Here is a 15897-nt window from a genome sequence, read left to right on the forward strand (position 1 = left end):
ATTTTTTAAAATTGCAAACAAATAAAAATCTGTCAGAATTCACTAAGGGCTCTCCTTTATTATAAATACATTGGGGACAGAACAGCCCTTGCTTTTGGCTCACCATGTTATGTCACGTTATTTTTATAGCATCTAGTTAGGATGTTTCTGGATGAGAAGTTGTGAACACCATCTGATCAGTGGAATAGCTGAACTGCTATAACAGTGGGGCTCTATGAGTACTAAACTATGAATGATCCCTTCCTTCCTTGAGAGACTATGGATAGCTGGTTATAAAACTCTTACTGGAGTAATTGGTGGAGCATCCTGGCTGGGATCTCAACCAGTTAGCAAGGGGACCAACACAATTTTTTTATAAACGTGATACACAATAGTATCTTTAATATTGTTCCAATTTTGTGTGAAAAAATATGTAGCACATACCAAAATGTTACCAATGGTTATCTCTTGGGTGATGGAAATTATATATAAGTCTGCTTCTTTCTTTATACATGAGCATGTTTTACCTTAATATCCAGAAAGGCTACATTTTTATCGTATATTGTTTTATGAAAAGATTTGCCAAAAATCTTGCAAAAACTCTATGAGGTGGAGTTTCTTTTCCTTCCCACCACATGTCCCTACAAATTGCAGAACGTTTAGAGATTCTTGACTGAAAAGAAGATGAAGATGAGAAAGAAGTGATTTCTACTGACTTCGTCTTTGCCCACCCCTCCTCTGCTGACCTCCTGAGTCCACTGGTCACTGAGTAACCTCAGAAAACCAGAGTAAGCTTGGAGCCAGCCTTTCCTGATGATAGGATCAGTTCTAATTCCCAGGCATATAGAGGAGAGATGGCTAAGAAATGTTAAGCTAGTGCAGGGACTTCATGAAAACAAGAAAATGTTTCTTAAAGTACGTTAGATTCTGCTTTGAGGCCCTGATAATTTTTACATTTCTGAGTGGCATGGCTGACTTTTTTTGTGGTTCCTTTGTGAAGATTTGGGAGTTTTACCCCCAAAGGGAAAATGAAGCAGGGTTTACCTTTTCCCCATAGGCTGTGCTGGCTGGTATTATTCTGAGCAACATCCTACCCTACCTTGAAACCATTTACAACCTACCCAGTTTGTGGAGGCAGAATCAATATGACTGTGTGAGTATAGATGCACTGGCTGCGGTAGGGAAGGACAGAGGGGAAGGTTGGAAAGCGGGAACGAGAACAAATAAAAGAGATCAGGATGAAGGACACTAGTGATTCTTTGATAACTAATACTCTAGCTTAAAAGGGGGGGGGGAGTCAAGGTTATTGGTACATGGAAGTATTGAGACCTCATTCCAAAAACTACGCAAATAAAAAGGAATTAATGGCTAGAGTTAGATACAAATCTGGTAAAAAAGGTTGGTCATACATGACGTAGTTGAATGACTTTTAATCCAGTTAGTGTGAACGCATTCCAGGATAGGAGGCACAAATCTCACTAAGAGAAGGCAGTGTCTTGCCAGGCAGACTAACCGATGGAGCACCCTCCTTCTATCTAAGCACAGCAGAAAGGGGAAACAGCAAAAAAATAAAAGATGGCAGATGTAATATCATGAGAGGAGAAGGACCTGGTAGAGGCAAAGAGACATGAAAGGGGATAGTTTGGGGATCCAGGTCCCTGAGGAGCTAAGAGAGGATGTGGTCCAGTACAGAGGGGTCACTTCTTGGCCCAGGAGGAGGGATAGCACTTCCAACAGGAGCGAAGAGAATGAGGGAAAGTTAAGCATGGATACTACTAACAAGTGGCAGGTAAAGGGGGAAGTAAATATTTAAGGGTGTTTGAGCCTATCTTCTCTGTGAAGACGAGTCAGGTTGGCTGCTGAGAGTGACGGAGAAGGTGGTGGGGTAAGGGCTTGAAAACTTGTTAAAGGTTCACCATAACCATGATAGGTCTTAAAATAGCAACTACCATTCATTTGGTGAGTGTTCTGGGTTGCTTTAGGATCAGGATTTCCAATCTCAACAAAGCCCATAAAGTAGACATTGTCATCCCTATTTTGCGCATGAGGTTTCAAGAGAGAATTGAAGAGAGATGCACACAGGAATTGCTAGACAGCCTTGGAACCCAATCATTTGTGATGGCGTCAGTCCATATGGCTGTGGAATTTGTGTTCTAAATTCGAGGTGTCGGGAGGGAGGGGAGGGGGAAGGGGAGTTGAGAGATAGAATTGGTGGTTTTCTCAATTCTGCTTGTTGTCATGGTCTTCCCTTGCCCTTCTTCCCCTTTTCCATAAGGTTATTTGGTTGGTGACGTTCATATCGGCCATTTTCCTGGGACTGGATGTTGGACTACTTGTTTCAGTAGCTTTTGCCTTCTTCATCATCACTGTTCGGTCACACAGGTACTTTGTCTCAGGTAATAGGAGGTTGGCTATGGTGAGGTAAGGCAACTATGACCTAAAAGCAAATACATTTCCTTTCAGAACTAAGATTCTCCTCCTGGGTCAGATCCCTAACACCAACATTTATAGAAGCTTCAATGACTATCGGGAGGTAAGACTCCAAATCAGTCCCGCTCCTTTGCCCAAAGGATGGGCTGGACCAGGCCTACTGCTTAGTTTTTCTACAAAATCCCTTTGCTGTTGTTGGCTGTATTACAGATACGCATCTGCCAAGCTGGGGAAAGGGAGGCAGGAAGGCAGAGGCAGGTGACTTAAGTAGGTAGATCCTTAGAGTACAGTAGCCAGTTAAGGATCACGTCCTTTAGGGGGAAGGAGGCCAAGAAAAAGAAAAGAGCAAATGGAGGGGGAAGAAGAAAGCAGGAAAGCAGGGGGTGAAAGTGAGCGGAAAGAACTTGCTAATTCTGGCCTCTTATAAAGAAGAATACAGATTCTCCAGGTGGTTCTAGAGATTCTTTTTTTTTACTCCATAAACGAGCTGAGAAATTGCCCTCCATTTTACATTTGTCTTGCAGGTTACAAACCTTCCTGGGGTGAAAATCTTCCAGTGCTGCAACTCCATCACATTTGTCAATGTTAATGACCTAAAGCACAAGCTGTTGAAAGAGGTGATGGCTGCCTCCCCTGCCTTTCTTCACCTGCTCCCCTCCCCTTCCCCAGGTGCCTCCTCTTTGCCCACTCACCATCTGTACGAGACCTCTCTTACTTCTCTCAGGTTGAAATGGTAAGGGTGCCTCTTAAAGAAGAAGAAGTGTTCCGTCTGTTTAATCAAAGTGAAGAAGGCTCACAGGAAGAAAAGATATGTCAGTGTTTCTGCAACTGTGACGAAGTAGAGCCATCACCCAGGGTTAGAAACATCTCTTCTTTTCTGCATAACATTCTCCACATTTTATAAAGACACATGCATTAGTCGTTTAAAAAGAAGAAGCAAGGAAAGAAAATTGAAACCCCCTCAGGGACTTTGGCTTTTAGGTGGGCTCTGGGGTAATTGGAAATCAAAGATTTCTACTCAGAAATGAAGACACAGGTCCCCCTTTGAGATTAAATCTTAACCTAAGTAGGTAGGAGGAGATGTTTGAGTCCCTATTCAATGGCCAGTGACTAATCTGAGCACAGAGAGTACACTCTACCTATTGAGATTGATAGTAATACCTTAGTTATACCTATTTCTCTAACTTTTACCTGCCTGGCTTTAGATTTCTGAAAATAAGTGACTTAAAGGTTGTTTTCTAGGGGTGCCTGGGTGGCTCAGTCGGTTAAGCATCCGATTCTTGATTTTGGCTCAGGTCATGATCTTGGGGTTGTGGGATCGAGCCCTGAGTCGGGCTCAGTCCTGGGCGTGGAGCCTGCTTGGGATTCTCTCTCTCCCTCTCCCTCTGCTCCTCGTCCCCCCTCTAAAAAAAATAAGATTGTTTCTAATTCCAACTAAGGCAGCAGAGTCGAGGTGGCTGGGGTTCTTAAGGATGTGCCAGGGTCTTCTGATGTCTGCCTGTGACCAAGGAAATGATGATGGGGAGTGGACAGTGGATAAGTATAGATGGAAATTTTATACCATCTGAAGGTTATTTTAGTTGATGAATTACAAAGTGTTCATTATTTCCAACTCAGACTTGGTCTGAGTTAATTCCCTTCATCTAATATTTATTCCCTTTCCAAAGAGCTCATTTCTAGCTTTGGGGCCTTTCACCCAGTCTATACCTATACCTGGAGGGGAATTCTGTATTTTTTTTATTTTTATTGTTATGTTAATCACCATACATTACATCATTAGTTTTTGATGTAGTGTTCCATGATTCATTGTTTGTGCATAACACCCAGTGCTCCACGCAGAACGTGCCCTCTTTAATACCCATCACCAGGCTAACCCATCCCCCACGCCCCTCCCCTCTAGAACCCTGTTTGTTTTTCAGAGTCCATCATCTCTCATGGTTGGTCTCCCCCTCCGATTTACTCCCCTTCATTCTTCCCCTCCTGCTATCTTCTTCTTCTTCTTTTTTTTTCTTAACATATATTGCATTATTTGTTTCAGAGGTACAGATCTGTGATTCCACAGTCTTGCACAATTCACAGTGCTCACCATAGCACATACCCTCCCCAATGTCTATCACCCAGCTACCCCATCCCTCCCACCCCACCCCTACTCCAGCAACCCTCAGTTTGTTTCCTGAGATTAAGAATTCCTCATATCAGTGAGGTCATATGATACATGTCTTTCTCTGATTGACTTATTTCACTCAGCATAACACCCTGGAGGGGAATTCTATCTACACACACACACACACATTTACTCCCCCCGACAAAAACACCTCCTGTCCCCCTCATGTAGCACCTGCAAATACTAAGCACCCATTCTCATTCCCGTATGCCCTAATGGAGCGTAAGTTCTACTCAACTCCCTGAAAACACAAACTTTCCTGCCAAGAGGACAGAATTACCACTCTATCTAATTTTTGTTTCCACACTGCACTGAGCATCGTAGAGGGTGTTTACAGGGCATCAGCAAATACACTTTAGAGTAGAATAGGATCACCTAATATTTGTTGCACTTCTACCCTACACCCAGAACTGTGACACTATGAAAAAGGAAAATGAATTTGAAGGGTCTCTGTCCTCAGGTAGTTCTTTTTTCTTTTTCTTTTTTATTGCGGTAAAACACATCACATGAAATTTGCCATCTTAACCATTTTGAAGTATGCAGTTCAGTAGCATTAAATATATTCACATTGTTGTGCAATCATCCCTACCATCTATCTGCAGATTTTTTTTTTACTTTGCAAAACTGGAGCTCTGTCCCCATTAAACAACAGCTCCCCATTTCCTCCTCCTCCCAGCCCCTGGCTACCCCCATTCTACCTTCTGTCTCTATGAATTTAACTGTTCCAGATCCCTCATTAAGTGGAATCATACAGGATTTGTCTTTTTGTGACTGGCTTACTTCACTCATCATAATGTCCTGGAGGTTCATCCAGGTTGTCCTTTTTTAAAAATGTTTTTTCATGGAAATTTTGAACATAAACAAAAGTAGAGACAAGTATAATGAGCCTCAATATACCCAGCATCCACTTCAAGATTTATCAACTCATGGTCAATTTTGTTTCATCTCCATGCCCACCCATATATAGCCCCTCAAAATCAGATAATTATTTTGAAAGAATTCGTGGAATTTTATTTTATTTTATTTTAATGATTTTATTTTTAAGTTATCTTTACACCCAACATGGGGCTCGAACTCACAAACCCGAAATCAAGAGTTGCATGCTGTACTGACTGAGCCAGCCAGGGGCCCCAAAACATGGAATTTTAAGTCAGACTAGGGAGATGACTCTCTATTAATGTGACCTACAAGGCTATTTCTGTATTTTATCAATCCTAAGATATATGTTCTTTTCACATCTCTGAAATTTGTATTCATTGTGTAATTGATGGCATGTCACAGTTTAATTTGCAGTGATTTGTTTTACTTTCTTGACAATTTAAAAAAGTGTGGTGCATCTTACAATTGATGAAGTAGGGGATGCTTGAGTGGTTCAGTTGGCTAAGCTTCTGCCTTTGGCTCAGGTCATGATCCCAGAGTCCTTGGATTGAGTCCAGCATCGGGCTCCCTGGTCAGCGGGGAGTCTGCTTCTCTGCCCCTCCCCTGGCTCATGTTTCTGTCCCCCCCCCCCGCCCTCTCTCTCTCTCAGGCTTTCTCTCTCTCAAATAAATAAAATGTTTTTAAACAATTGGTGAAGTAGGACAGTCAACCATTCCATACAGTATACTGTCATGTTCAGAGTTGTGTCTTTAAATTGAACAACTCTAAGACTTCCGATAAAGAAAGATTGGCATGAGTTCGAAAAGTCAGGGAAATCTCCTGGTAGCCATGGACGAGCTAGGCAGGAGAGAGGAATTTGGATTTAGGTCAGATGAGGACGACGAAGAGGACTCCCAGTGTGTGGATAAGGTTGGACAAAGACACTGGGGTGGAAATAAGTATTGGGTCCTCTGAGTAAGAGGCTTGGCCTGGGAAGTAAGTTCAGGCAGACAATGGTGCAAGTGAATCTGGAAAGTCCTTAAGGGACAAGAGTGTGTAGAGTGGATGAGGGAGAGTAAGGGGAGGCTCTCAGAGATCTCCTTCCACCCGAAGGACCTTGCATCTCCCCGCCACTGAGCCTGTCCTCCACTGTTCCCCCAAAGGCCTGGCCCGAGGGACTCTCAAGCCTTGAGGAACACCCCTCTCCATTGAACTATAATTTATTAGCCATCCACACCACTTTTTTGTTGTTGTTGTTCTACAACATATAATACCTTGTACAGTTTTTACCTTCATGTTTTTATGTTTTTTAAATTCATTTCATAAGCAATATTATTAGCACAACAGGCAGAAAAAAAAAGAAGAAACATCCCCCCAAAGTATACCACTCTAGCAAATGCACTTTTAAAAAATTTTTTCCATGTACCTTATAGTTCTTGTCTATCTATGTTGTTGTTTCTCCTTTGGATGGACACACGCCCTCTCCCCAGGCAGAACCTGGTGCCTGTGACTGCATGCCCGTTGTATTCCTGGGGCTTGGTACTGTCCTTAAGCTATGGCAGGCACTCCAGGCCCTATTAGGATGAAAGGAGCAAAGGGCAAAGACAGCCCTGCTCAAGGAACTTCTATCTTCTTAAGGAAGTCTGATGAAAGATGGAGGCGTCGAGAAAGGGACTGATGGAGGAAACACTTCAAACAATGTGTTAGGAGGTGCTGGAGACAAATTAGAACCCAGGGATGAGGGGAAGGAATAAAGCAAAGGTGATTTTAAGTCTGGCTCACAGGACAATGAAATCATCCCTGGTACACCGAGGGAAGTTGGGAGGGAAATGCTGGTGAATGTGGTTTTAGTTGTGAGCTCAAAGTGACAATGAGGTGTCCAAGAGAAATCCAAGCTCCTAGTCTGCAGGGAGCTTTCCTGCCAGAGAGGAAGGTGAGTCCGTAGACAGAAATGGCATAGTAACCCTCCTCTGAGCTCCTCACTGTCCTCCCCTAACTCTGTTGTCTCAGGTTGTCTATACAGAACAATTTGAAAGTAAACAGGACCAGGACTCCTCCTCCATTAACCTGATCCGCTGCTCACGTTTTGAGAGCATGAACATGAGCCAGTCCACATCCGATGAACAAGTACCATACACCATATCTGCCACGTCTCACAGAAACCCCAGGCCAGACTACGAGGACGTGGACAAAGCTTGGCTTTCTAATAATCCCTCTAGAAACATCTCGATGCCACTGCCTGGCATTGCTGAAAACCAGGGGAGGGACAGATCATTCCTCCCCTTCTCAGATGTCTCTCTTCTACCCAGCATCCACACCATTATCCTGGATTTCTCCATGGTCCATTTTGTGGATCCACAGGCTTCAGTGGTGTTAAGACAGGTAAGTATTGAGGAGGCTTTCACAAGAGCCTTGATCCCCTCCTACCCCTGTCCCTGCCTGCCCAGATCCCGATTAAATGCTGTCTGTCACTGATCAGCTGCTGTGTGACTCCAGGGCTACTAGAAACTTGGACACTAAAGACAATTTAAGGTCAACAAGAGTAAGGGGCACCTGGTTGGCTCAGTCGGTGAAGCATCTGCCTTCGGCTCAGGTCATGATCCCGGGGTCCTGGGATCGAGCCCCGCGTTGGGCTCCCTGCTCAGTGGGGTGCCTGCTTCTCCCTCTCCCTCTCTCTGCTGCTCTCCCTGCTTGTGCTCTCTGTCTCTCTCTCTGACGAATAAATAAAATCTTAAAAAAAAAAAAGTCAACCAGATTAAAAAGAAAATGAACCACTCTGATTGATTGAACTGGGATTGGTTCTCTAAGCATGGCATATTATTTCTCAAAAACTCAAAAGTGGGAAATTTTAATACGACTGAGGCAGCAATCTGTGCTACCCACCCAGCCACTCCCAGTGTATCCTAGGAGTTCAGATCTTTTCAAGAACAGGTCTGAATGCTACAGAAAAAAAGCACACCAAGAATCCTCCACCATATCGCTGCTCTGCAGTAGACCTTGCCAAAGACTCTCAGATGTGAAGATGTGATAAGAGGACTCTGCAAGCCTGGGGCTACCTTGTCGAGGACCCACAGGATCTCCCCACTTCCTTCCTCCTTGCCCACATCTTTGGGTAAGAAGGGCAGGGATGACTTGTCCTTCAGAAGCTGTGTCCCTGAGTCCTGGCTTCTCTCCTACTCTCTGGTTTCTCCAACAGTTGTCATTCCTCTCCTTATGTGGACAGTTAGACGCACAACTAGCCTTATTGGCTTTATTGTTAATGTCTCATAAGTATAATATCTGCTTTTCAGCCAGCTTATGTCCCTCTACAGCCCTCTGTTTCACTCTTGCTCCTGTTGGTGATGGCTCAGGTGTAAACATCCTGAACACTCACTTCCTGGGTCTGACTGCACCCACCTCTTTTTTTGAGATCTACTCCTTTGGTTGATTTTCCTTCTTTTATCCTCTGATCCTTGGTTGATTTTCCTTCTTTTATCCTCTGATCCTATCTTATCAAACCTTCTTATTCCTAAAGAACTATGATTCTCCCTTATGTGAGTCCAGCTCCTCTTTGGTCTGAGGCAACAGGAAACTTCTCAGAGCAGAAAGAACTCTGGGTGGCCGTCTGTGGTTGTGTCCTCTACCCTGGCTTTGCTACCATTCGCTGTCCATCTGACCCAAGGTAGTTTAGTAAATTGCACTGGATCTTGATTTCCTCATCTATAAAATGAGAGGCTCAGAAGAAGTTAATGCTAAGGGCTCCCCCATCCAAGACATCTTTGTCTCCACCCCGTTTTCAGATTCAATTAAACTCAATGTCTTATCTCTGGGACTTTTCTGTCTTTGGTTGTGCTGCTGGGCTGTGCAGAGTAGTTCTGAATATGAGCCTCAGGATTCCTGAATTCCATTCTCTACTATGTCACTTGACCATCTCTGGGCCACTTTTTTTTTTTTTCCTCTGCGCAGTGCACTCCAGGAGGAAGGGGGTCACATGCATACACTAAGCAGTAATACCAAGATCTGGCTGTTCCCGAGGGCTGTCCAGTAGGTTCCCATCACACCTGTGCCTGTCTGTCTCCTAGCCCTGTGCTCAGGAGCATTATTTATGTGAACTGTTACCACCTGAGACCATGGGCAACACTCCCTCTCACTCCCCACCCCACATGAGAACATCTGATTCTCTTTCGTATTCCCAGCACTTTAGACATTTCCTGGCATATGAAAGTCCACTCATCTAATGTTTATAGAGCTGAATTGGAATGCAGAAGTACATATACTCCAGACAAGTGAATGACCAAAGGGGTATTAAAACTTAGCTAATCAGAAGGCCCTTTCCTAGTGAGCATGAAGATAACTAACGCTGATTTACTCTCTCCTCACAGATGTGCAATGCTTTCCAAAATGCGAACGTTTTGGTACTCATTTCAGGGTGTCACTGTGAGTATCCTTCACCCTATGGGAGGGCTATTTGCACCCTGAATGCTCTCCTCCCCAGGTGTCTGACCTTGTGTGTGTTCTGGGTTTGGTTTGTAGCTTCTGTGGTCAGGGCCTTTGAGAGGAATGATTTCTTTGACACTGGCATCACCAAGGCCCAGCTGTTCCTCACCCTCCATGATGCTGTGCTGTTTGCCTTGTCGAGGAAGTTTCCAGAGCCATCCGAGTTAAGCATGGACGAGTCTGAGACAGTGATACAGGAAACCTACTCAGAAACAGACAAGGTTGGATGATGTGAAGCATCCTTGTGGGGGTTGAGCAGGGGGAGACCCTTGATTAAGTAGAGGTGAGCAATGGCCAGGAAAGTTTTTTGAGTATGGCGGTGCCAAATTTTGGGACATTGAAGGGCTCCCTTACCAGTTGGTAAATAGCAGTGGAACTGAGTCCCAAGGTCTCCCCACTGCCGTGGCATTTGGGTGCCATTCAGGATCCTTTCCCAACTGAAGAGAGTGTTACCCAACACAGCAGAGGTCTCAAGGATCCTTTTACAGCAAGCTTCGTTAGTGCCAGTGCCATCCCAGTTACTGAATATTTTAAATATCTCCCCTAGCTATACCTTTAGAATCCATCCCTACACCACCTGTAGGATGAATAATAGAACTGATGGACTAGCAGATGTAAAGATCTGACAATCTAACACTTTGGCTCTTATTTACATTGGGAGTAACATAAGAGTTACTCAACCTGACAAATGCAAAGGAGAATGATCTATAAGCCAGAACTTTTAGCCATTTATTAATACTAAGTAAAGACCTGGGCCTCTTTCAGTGTTTTTAAATCAGTGTCTGTGAAGGTTAAAGATATCCCCTTGCCCCCCACCTCAAAGAAAAGGAAACTAAAATACAGATGGGCACCAAATATTATCTAATGACTAGAAATTATTTTTTAATTAAACCCCTGATTCTTTGACTTAATTCATTTTAATAATGTTTGAATTCTTTATGACAAGTATTACCAGAGTAATAAGTTTTTTTGAACACTTGAAGAAGTAAAAGATATCCAAGCTTGTAAAACACGGCCTTTTTTTTTTCTTTTTCTTTTTAAGTAAACTCTGTGCCCGATGTGAGGCTTGAACTCATGACCCTGATATCAAGAGTTGCATCTTCTACAGACTGAATCAGCCAGGCACCCCACTTTCTTTTTCTTTTTAAAGTAATGTATTTCCCTTGCTTACTGATAATTCTCACAGGTTATGTGCCTCTGCTTATCCAGAACAACTTTTTCCTCAATGCACATATTTTTTCTATTCTGCTCTATACTCCACTCCCATCTACAAAATCATAGAGTCACAAAGCCTTTCAGTTGGAAGAAACCTCAGAGTGTTTCAGGTTTATCCCCACCTGGAGCAACAATTCTCTTAACAACATTTCTGACAGAGGTCCTCCTGCTTATGTTTAGAGATTTCCTGTGGCTCTCAAACTTTAGTACGCATCAGAATCACCAAAATATGCTGTTAAAACATGGACTGCGGATCCCTCTGTGCCCCATATCCCCTGAATTTCTGATTCAGTGGATCTGGGGTAGGGCCTAAGAATTTGCATTGCTAACAAGTACTGGTTAATGCTGATACTACTTTGTATCCGCACTTTGAGAACTACTGCCTTAGAGATTCAATGTCCGTCTTTCACTATCAGTCTAGTGTGCCTGGTAATCTTTGAGTGTGTGCCAGACACTGTATTTAGAAAATGTTTATAAAAATAATTTGGGGCCCAGGATAATATTTTTCTTCTGGAAAGAATTTGATTGTTTTGCCAAGTACCTGGAGGCACTAGCAATCCAGGTTAACTGATCTGATTTTAGGACTTGAGGTATTCTAGGCCATGCAGATGACCCACAGCCCAGCCGTGGCTGCGTGCCACAGCCCTTCCCTTGGCAGACCCTGGAATGCAACTTTGGCAACTCTTAAGCCCTTAAAGTTGTCAAAGGCACTGCTCTGTATATATCTGTCACTTCGAATTCATCAAATACCTTCTACAAAACTGGTCCCAAATGCCAGACTCACCTCTGTAGATTTTCACTTTTCCAAATCTTGGCCTGGTAGTTCTTCATGATGTTTGTTAGCTTTGTAGTGTCTTCAAGCAGAAGTTTCAAAATATTTTACCCAGCTCTTGTGGCTGTCCTCAGTAGGAGGTCTGAATTATGTAGTCTGCCTTTACTCTAAGTGAAATTTTCTCTATTTTATTTATAATTATGATATACTTGGCAGATTTTCTTTACATATTACATTGTCTTTCCTATATTAACCTTTTCTTATTTTCCATTTGCCTTTTGTTTAGAATGTCATCTCACTTAGGAAATAAATTAATTGTTTGTATTTTCTTCTAGATGTTTATGTTTTAACTGTTTATATATTATACTCTTTAATCTAGTTAGAATATATTTCAGTGTGCAGTGTTAAAAGAATAATCTTTATTTCTTATCTGTACAGCAAGCCATTCTGAGCTAACTCATCTATTGGATAAGCTATCTTTCCTCCACTGATTAGAAATGCTATTTTTATAAAATATTACAGTCTTATGAAAACTAAAGTCTATTTCCAGCTTAGTGTTTTCACTGTTGAGTGTAGCTTCAATACAGCTTTGTAATACATTTAGCATATGGTTAAGAAGTCATGTGTCACCAGTCCTCTATTTCAAAATCTGCTAAGTCATTCTCACCAATTTATTCTTCCAAACAAACTTTTAAATCTTTTATCAGCACCCCAACTCCCCCCAAAAAAGGATCCCACTCAAATTCTCATTAGAATTGCATTAAAAATATAAAATAATTTGACAATTGCTATCTTTACAGTATTTGTTCTTCCTATCTAGGAACATAGGCTGTTTTCACATTTATTCAGTCTTTTTAAACATTGCATTCATAGTAAGATTTTCTGATTTTCCTTATACAGACAAATTCTAAATACTTTATACTTTGTTTTATACTTTTATTGATTTTTTTAAATGAACATTCTTTTTCGTTATATTTTCTACCTGGCAATTGCTAGCCCATGGGAAACCTATTGATTTGTATAAAATTATTTGGCCACCTTTGTGAATCCTTTTATTAGACCTAAGAGGTTTTATTGTTAATTCTCTTGAGTTTTCTAGATAGAAAAATATTTTCTACAAATAATGTAAATACCTTATTTTCCAATTGTCAAAATTCTTATTTCAGTATCATATATTATGGCATTAGCTAGATCTCCCAGAACAATGTAAGTAATAATGGGCTGTCTTGTCTTACTCCTGAATTTTATGAGAAAAACTTCTTATGTATCTCTATTAAGGATAGTGGTAACAGTTGGCTTAAGATAGACATCATATTTACTCTGTTTCTATTTTTTTTTCATTTTTTTATTATGTTATGTTAGTCATTAGTTTTTGATGTAGTGTTCCATGATGCATTGTTTGCATATAACACCCAGTGCCCCATTCAGTATGGGCCCTCTTTAATACCCATCACCGGGCTAACCCATCTCCCCACCCGTCTCCCCTCTAGAACCCTCAGTTTGTTTCTCAGAGTCCATCGTCTCTCATGGTTCGTCTCGCCCTCCGATTTCTCCCCCTTCATTTCTCCCTTCCTGCTATCTTCTTTTTTTTTTTTTAACATATAATGTATTATTTGTTTCAGAGGTACAGGTCTGTTATTCAACAGTCTTACACAATTCACAGCACTCACCATAGCACATACCCTCCCCAATGTCTATACTCTGTTTTTAAAAAGTATTTTTCTAGTTTACTAACATCCTTATCAGGACTTATACTAAGACTAGGTATTGAATATGTCAAAATTTTTTCTGACATCTAAGCTAGGGAACTTAGGAGAGGAGCAAATTCTACTTTGGATGTATTAAATTTAAGATGCCTGGTAAACATCCAAGTGGAGATGTCAGAATGAAAATGGGTATATGAACAAGCAGATCAGGGGAAGGGTTATAACCAAGAAGTCATTGGCACATAGATAATAATGAAAATTATGGGACTAAATAAAACTCCCTATGAAGAAGTGTAGGTACCGAAGTTCCCAGGATTGAGCCCTGGGGTTTACCAACATTTAGAAGTCCAAAGAAGTAGAGGAGACAACAAATAGACCAGAGAGAAGCAACCAGGAAGGAAGGAGGAAAAGCAAAAGAGTGTCATATGGTAGAAGAGAAAAAATTGTTTCAGAAGAGGTGAAAGTTGTTAATTCTATGGAATGCTTCTGCCGCAAAGCTGATTCACCAAGCCTGTGGGGCATCTGCTATGTGACAGGCTCAGTGCCTGGTACTGGGGTTATCAAAAACCAGGCACTGCCTTACCTCAAGGAGCTTAGAGTCTAATAGGGGAAATAGATTTGTAAATAAATAAGGCAATACATTATTGGCACTGTGATAGAGGTGTGAGTGAGGTATAGCTGGAACACAAAGGGAGCTGTGATCCTGGTTGGTCATCTTTGATCTGAATTTGGAATGGTGAATAAGTGTATGTGGACAAGGTGGAGAAGGACAAGGCAGGCACAGGGAGCAGCATGAGCAAAGGTAAGCAGAAGTCAGACATCTTTGGTTATCTTTAAGGCTAGAGCAAAGGGTGGAGACTACAGATGTGGGTAAAGCTAAAGAAGACGTCAAGAGGCAAGGTCACAAAGGGCCTTACATGCCCTGCCAAAATTACACTGGGGGTTGGAAAGACAAGTAAGATCAAGAAGACAAGATGTTTCAGAATGCTGCCAAGACCACTGCTGTTTTAATGGTTGGCCATGAAATCCAGGCTAGCTAGGAAAGCCAAAGAAATCAGAAGTTATGGATTAATAGAGCCTGAAGAATAGGGAGTAAACAAGGAACTGGAAGGTGCGAACATGAAAAGCAGATGTGAGCCAGAAATATTTTCTGCTTTGCCAGGGACTCATGATTTCTTGTATCTTAGGTCCTATTGTATTCTGAAATTCCTTGACTGTTCAAAAGTTAAATTTAATTGGAAATTTTAACCCATCTAATTGTGTGTATTTTAGAATGGAGAGTCAGAACATAAAATGAACAGCAGTCTTCTAGATGTCTCCAAAAACATAAATCCAGACTACACCATGGTTCAGGAACCAATAAGAGGGGAGGAGTTGGAGCTAGACCTGGAGCTGGAGCCCACACTGGAGTCAGAACAAGAAGCTGGGCTGGATCTAGAGCTAGACCTGGATCATGAGATGGAGCCTGAGTCAGAGTTAGAGCCTGAATCTGAGCGAGAGCCTGAACCAGAGCTAGAGCCTGAGCCTGAGTCCAAACCCAGACCAAGGGCTCATACTTATCCTCGGCAGCAGTACTGGCCTCTGTATCAGTCCATGCCTCCCAGCTCCCCAAGTCAGGATCGGCCTAGGACACAGTCATTGGAAAGGAGGCGTCAACACAAGAATTCATATTCACCCAAGGGCAATAAAACTGTGGATCCTTAGGAAATGAACTGGGAATAAGGAGTCAGATTCCCTTGGCAAATCCTCCTTGCCCAAATGGGTTCACTTGGTCAGAAGACCTAACAGTTCTTGTTTTGGGACTCCTCCATCTACTGGCCTCTTGTTTGCTCAGCATTGGGATCTCACTCCCAGATCACAATACTAAATACCAAGAATTATCTGAATTCCCTATCTAGGCTTACCTCATTTCACCTTCAGCAGATATTCTAGTGAAAGATTTCCTTCTTTGCATACCCCATACCTCTGGGGATATTGTCCAACCATCTCTAGCTTACTCCTTTCATCTGTTTCCCTTTCTCCAAAAAGATGAAGCTCAAATAAAATATATAAATCTAGTTTCATTTGGACCCTTCCTTCATCTTTTCCCTTCTCTGTGTTCTGTATGCCTAAGGAAATATTGGGTGGGAGAAATTCCAGAGGTGGGTGGACATGGTGAAGAAGAGATGAGCAAGAAAAGGAAAAACTGGATAGCACTTGTATTTTATATGCAAGGTATCTTCACTGCACTGATGGTGGAAATGCAGAAATAGGTAGGTTAAGCTAAGCCAGCCTGTGAGGCTTGGAGTACAAGGAAT

At 42.2% G+C, this 15897-nt stretch overlaps 1 protein-coding gene across 1 annotated transcript in view; it reads left to right on the plus strand.

Moving 5' to 3' along the window:
- SLC26A8 (solute carrier family 26 member 8) overlaps positions 1–15629 on the plus strand; it is a 77161-nt gene extending 61532 nt beyond the window's left edge. The window contains exons 11-19 of the mRNA XM_028120565.2: positions 1037–1132; positions 2255–2361; positions 2443–2512; positions 2934–3026; positions 3134–3265; positions 7442–7813; positions 9793–9847; positions 9944–10128; positions 14873–15629. Coding sequence (XP_027976366.1) covers positions 1037–1132; positions 2255–2361; positions 2443–2512; positions 2934–3026; positions 3134–3265; positions 7442–7813; positions 9793–9847; positions 9944–10128; positions 14873–15304 — 1542 coding nt within the window. The 3' untranslated portion in view covers positions 15305–15629. The remainder of the gene's footprint in view (positions 1–1036; positions 1133–2254; positions 2362–2442; positions 2513–2933; positions 3027–3133; positions 3266–7441; positions 7814–9792; positions 9848–9943; positions 10129–14872) is intronic.
- Positions 15630–15897: the final 268 nt, after the last annotated feature.

The sequence above is a fragment of the Eumetopias jubatus genome, unplaced genomic scaffold (assembly GCF_037043125.1).
Source record: "Eumetopias jubatus isolate StellerSeaLion01/CBP00866 unplaced genomic scaffold, mEumJub1_p1.0 scaffold_6, whole genome shotgun sequence".
In the NCBI taxonomy this organism is placed as follows: domain Eukaryota; kingdom Metazoa; phylum Chordata; class Mammalia; order Carnivora; family Otariidae; genus Eumetopias; species Eumetopias jubatus.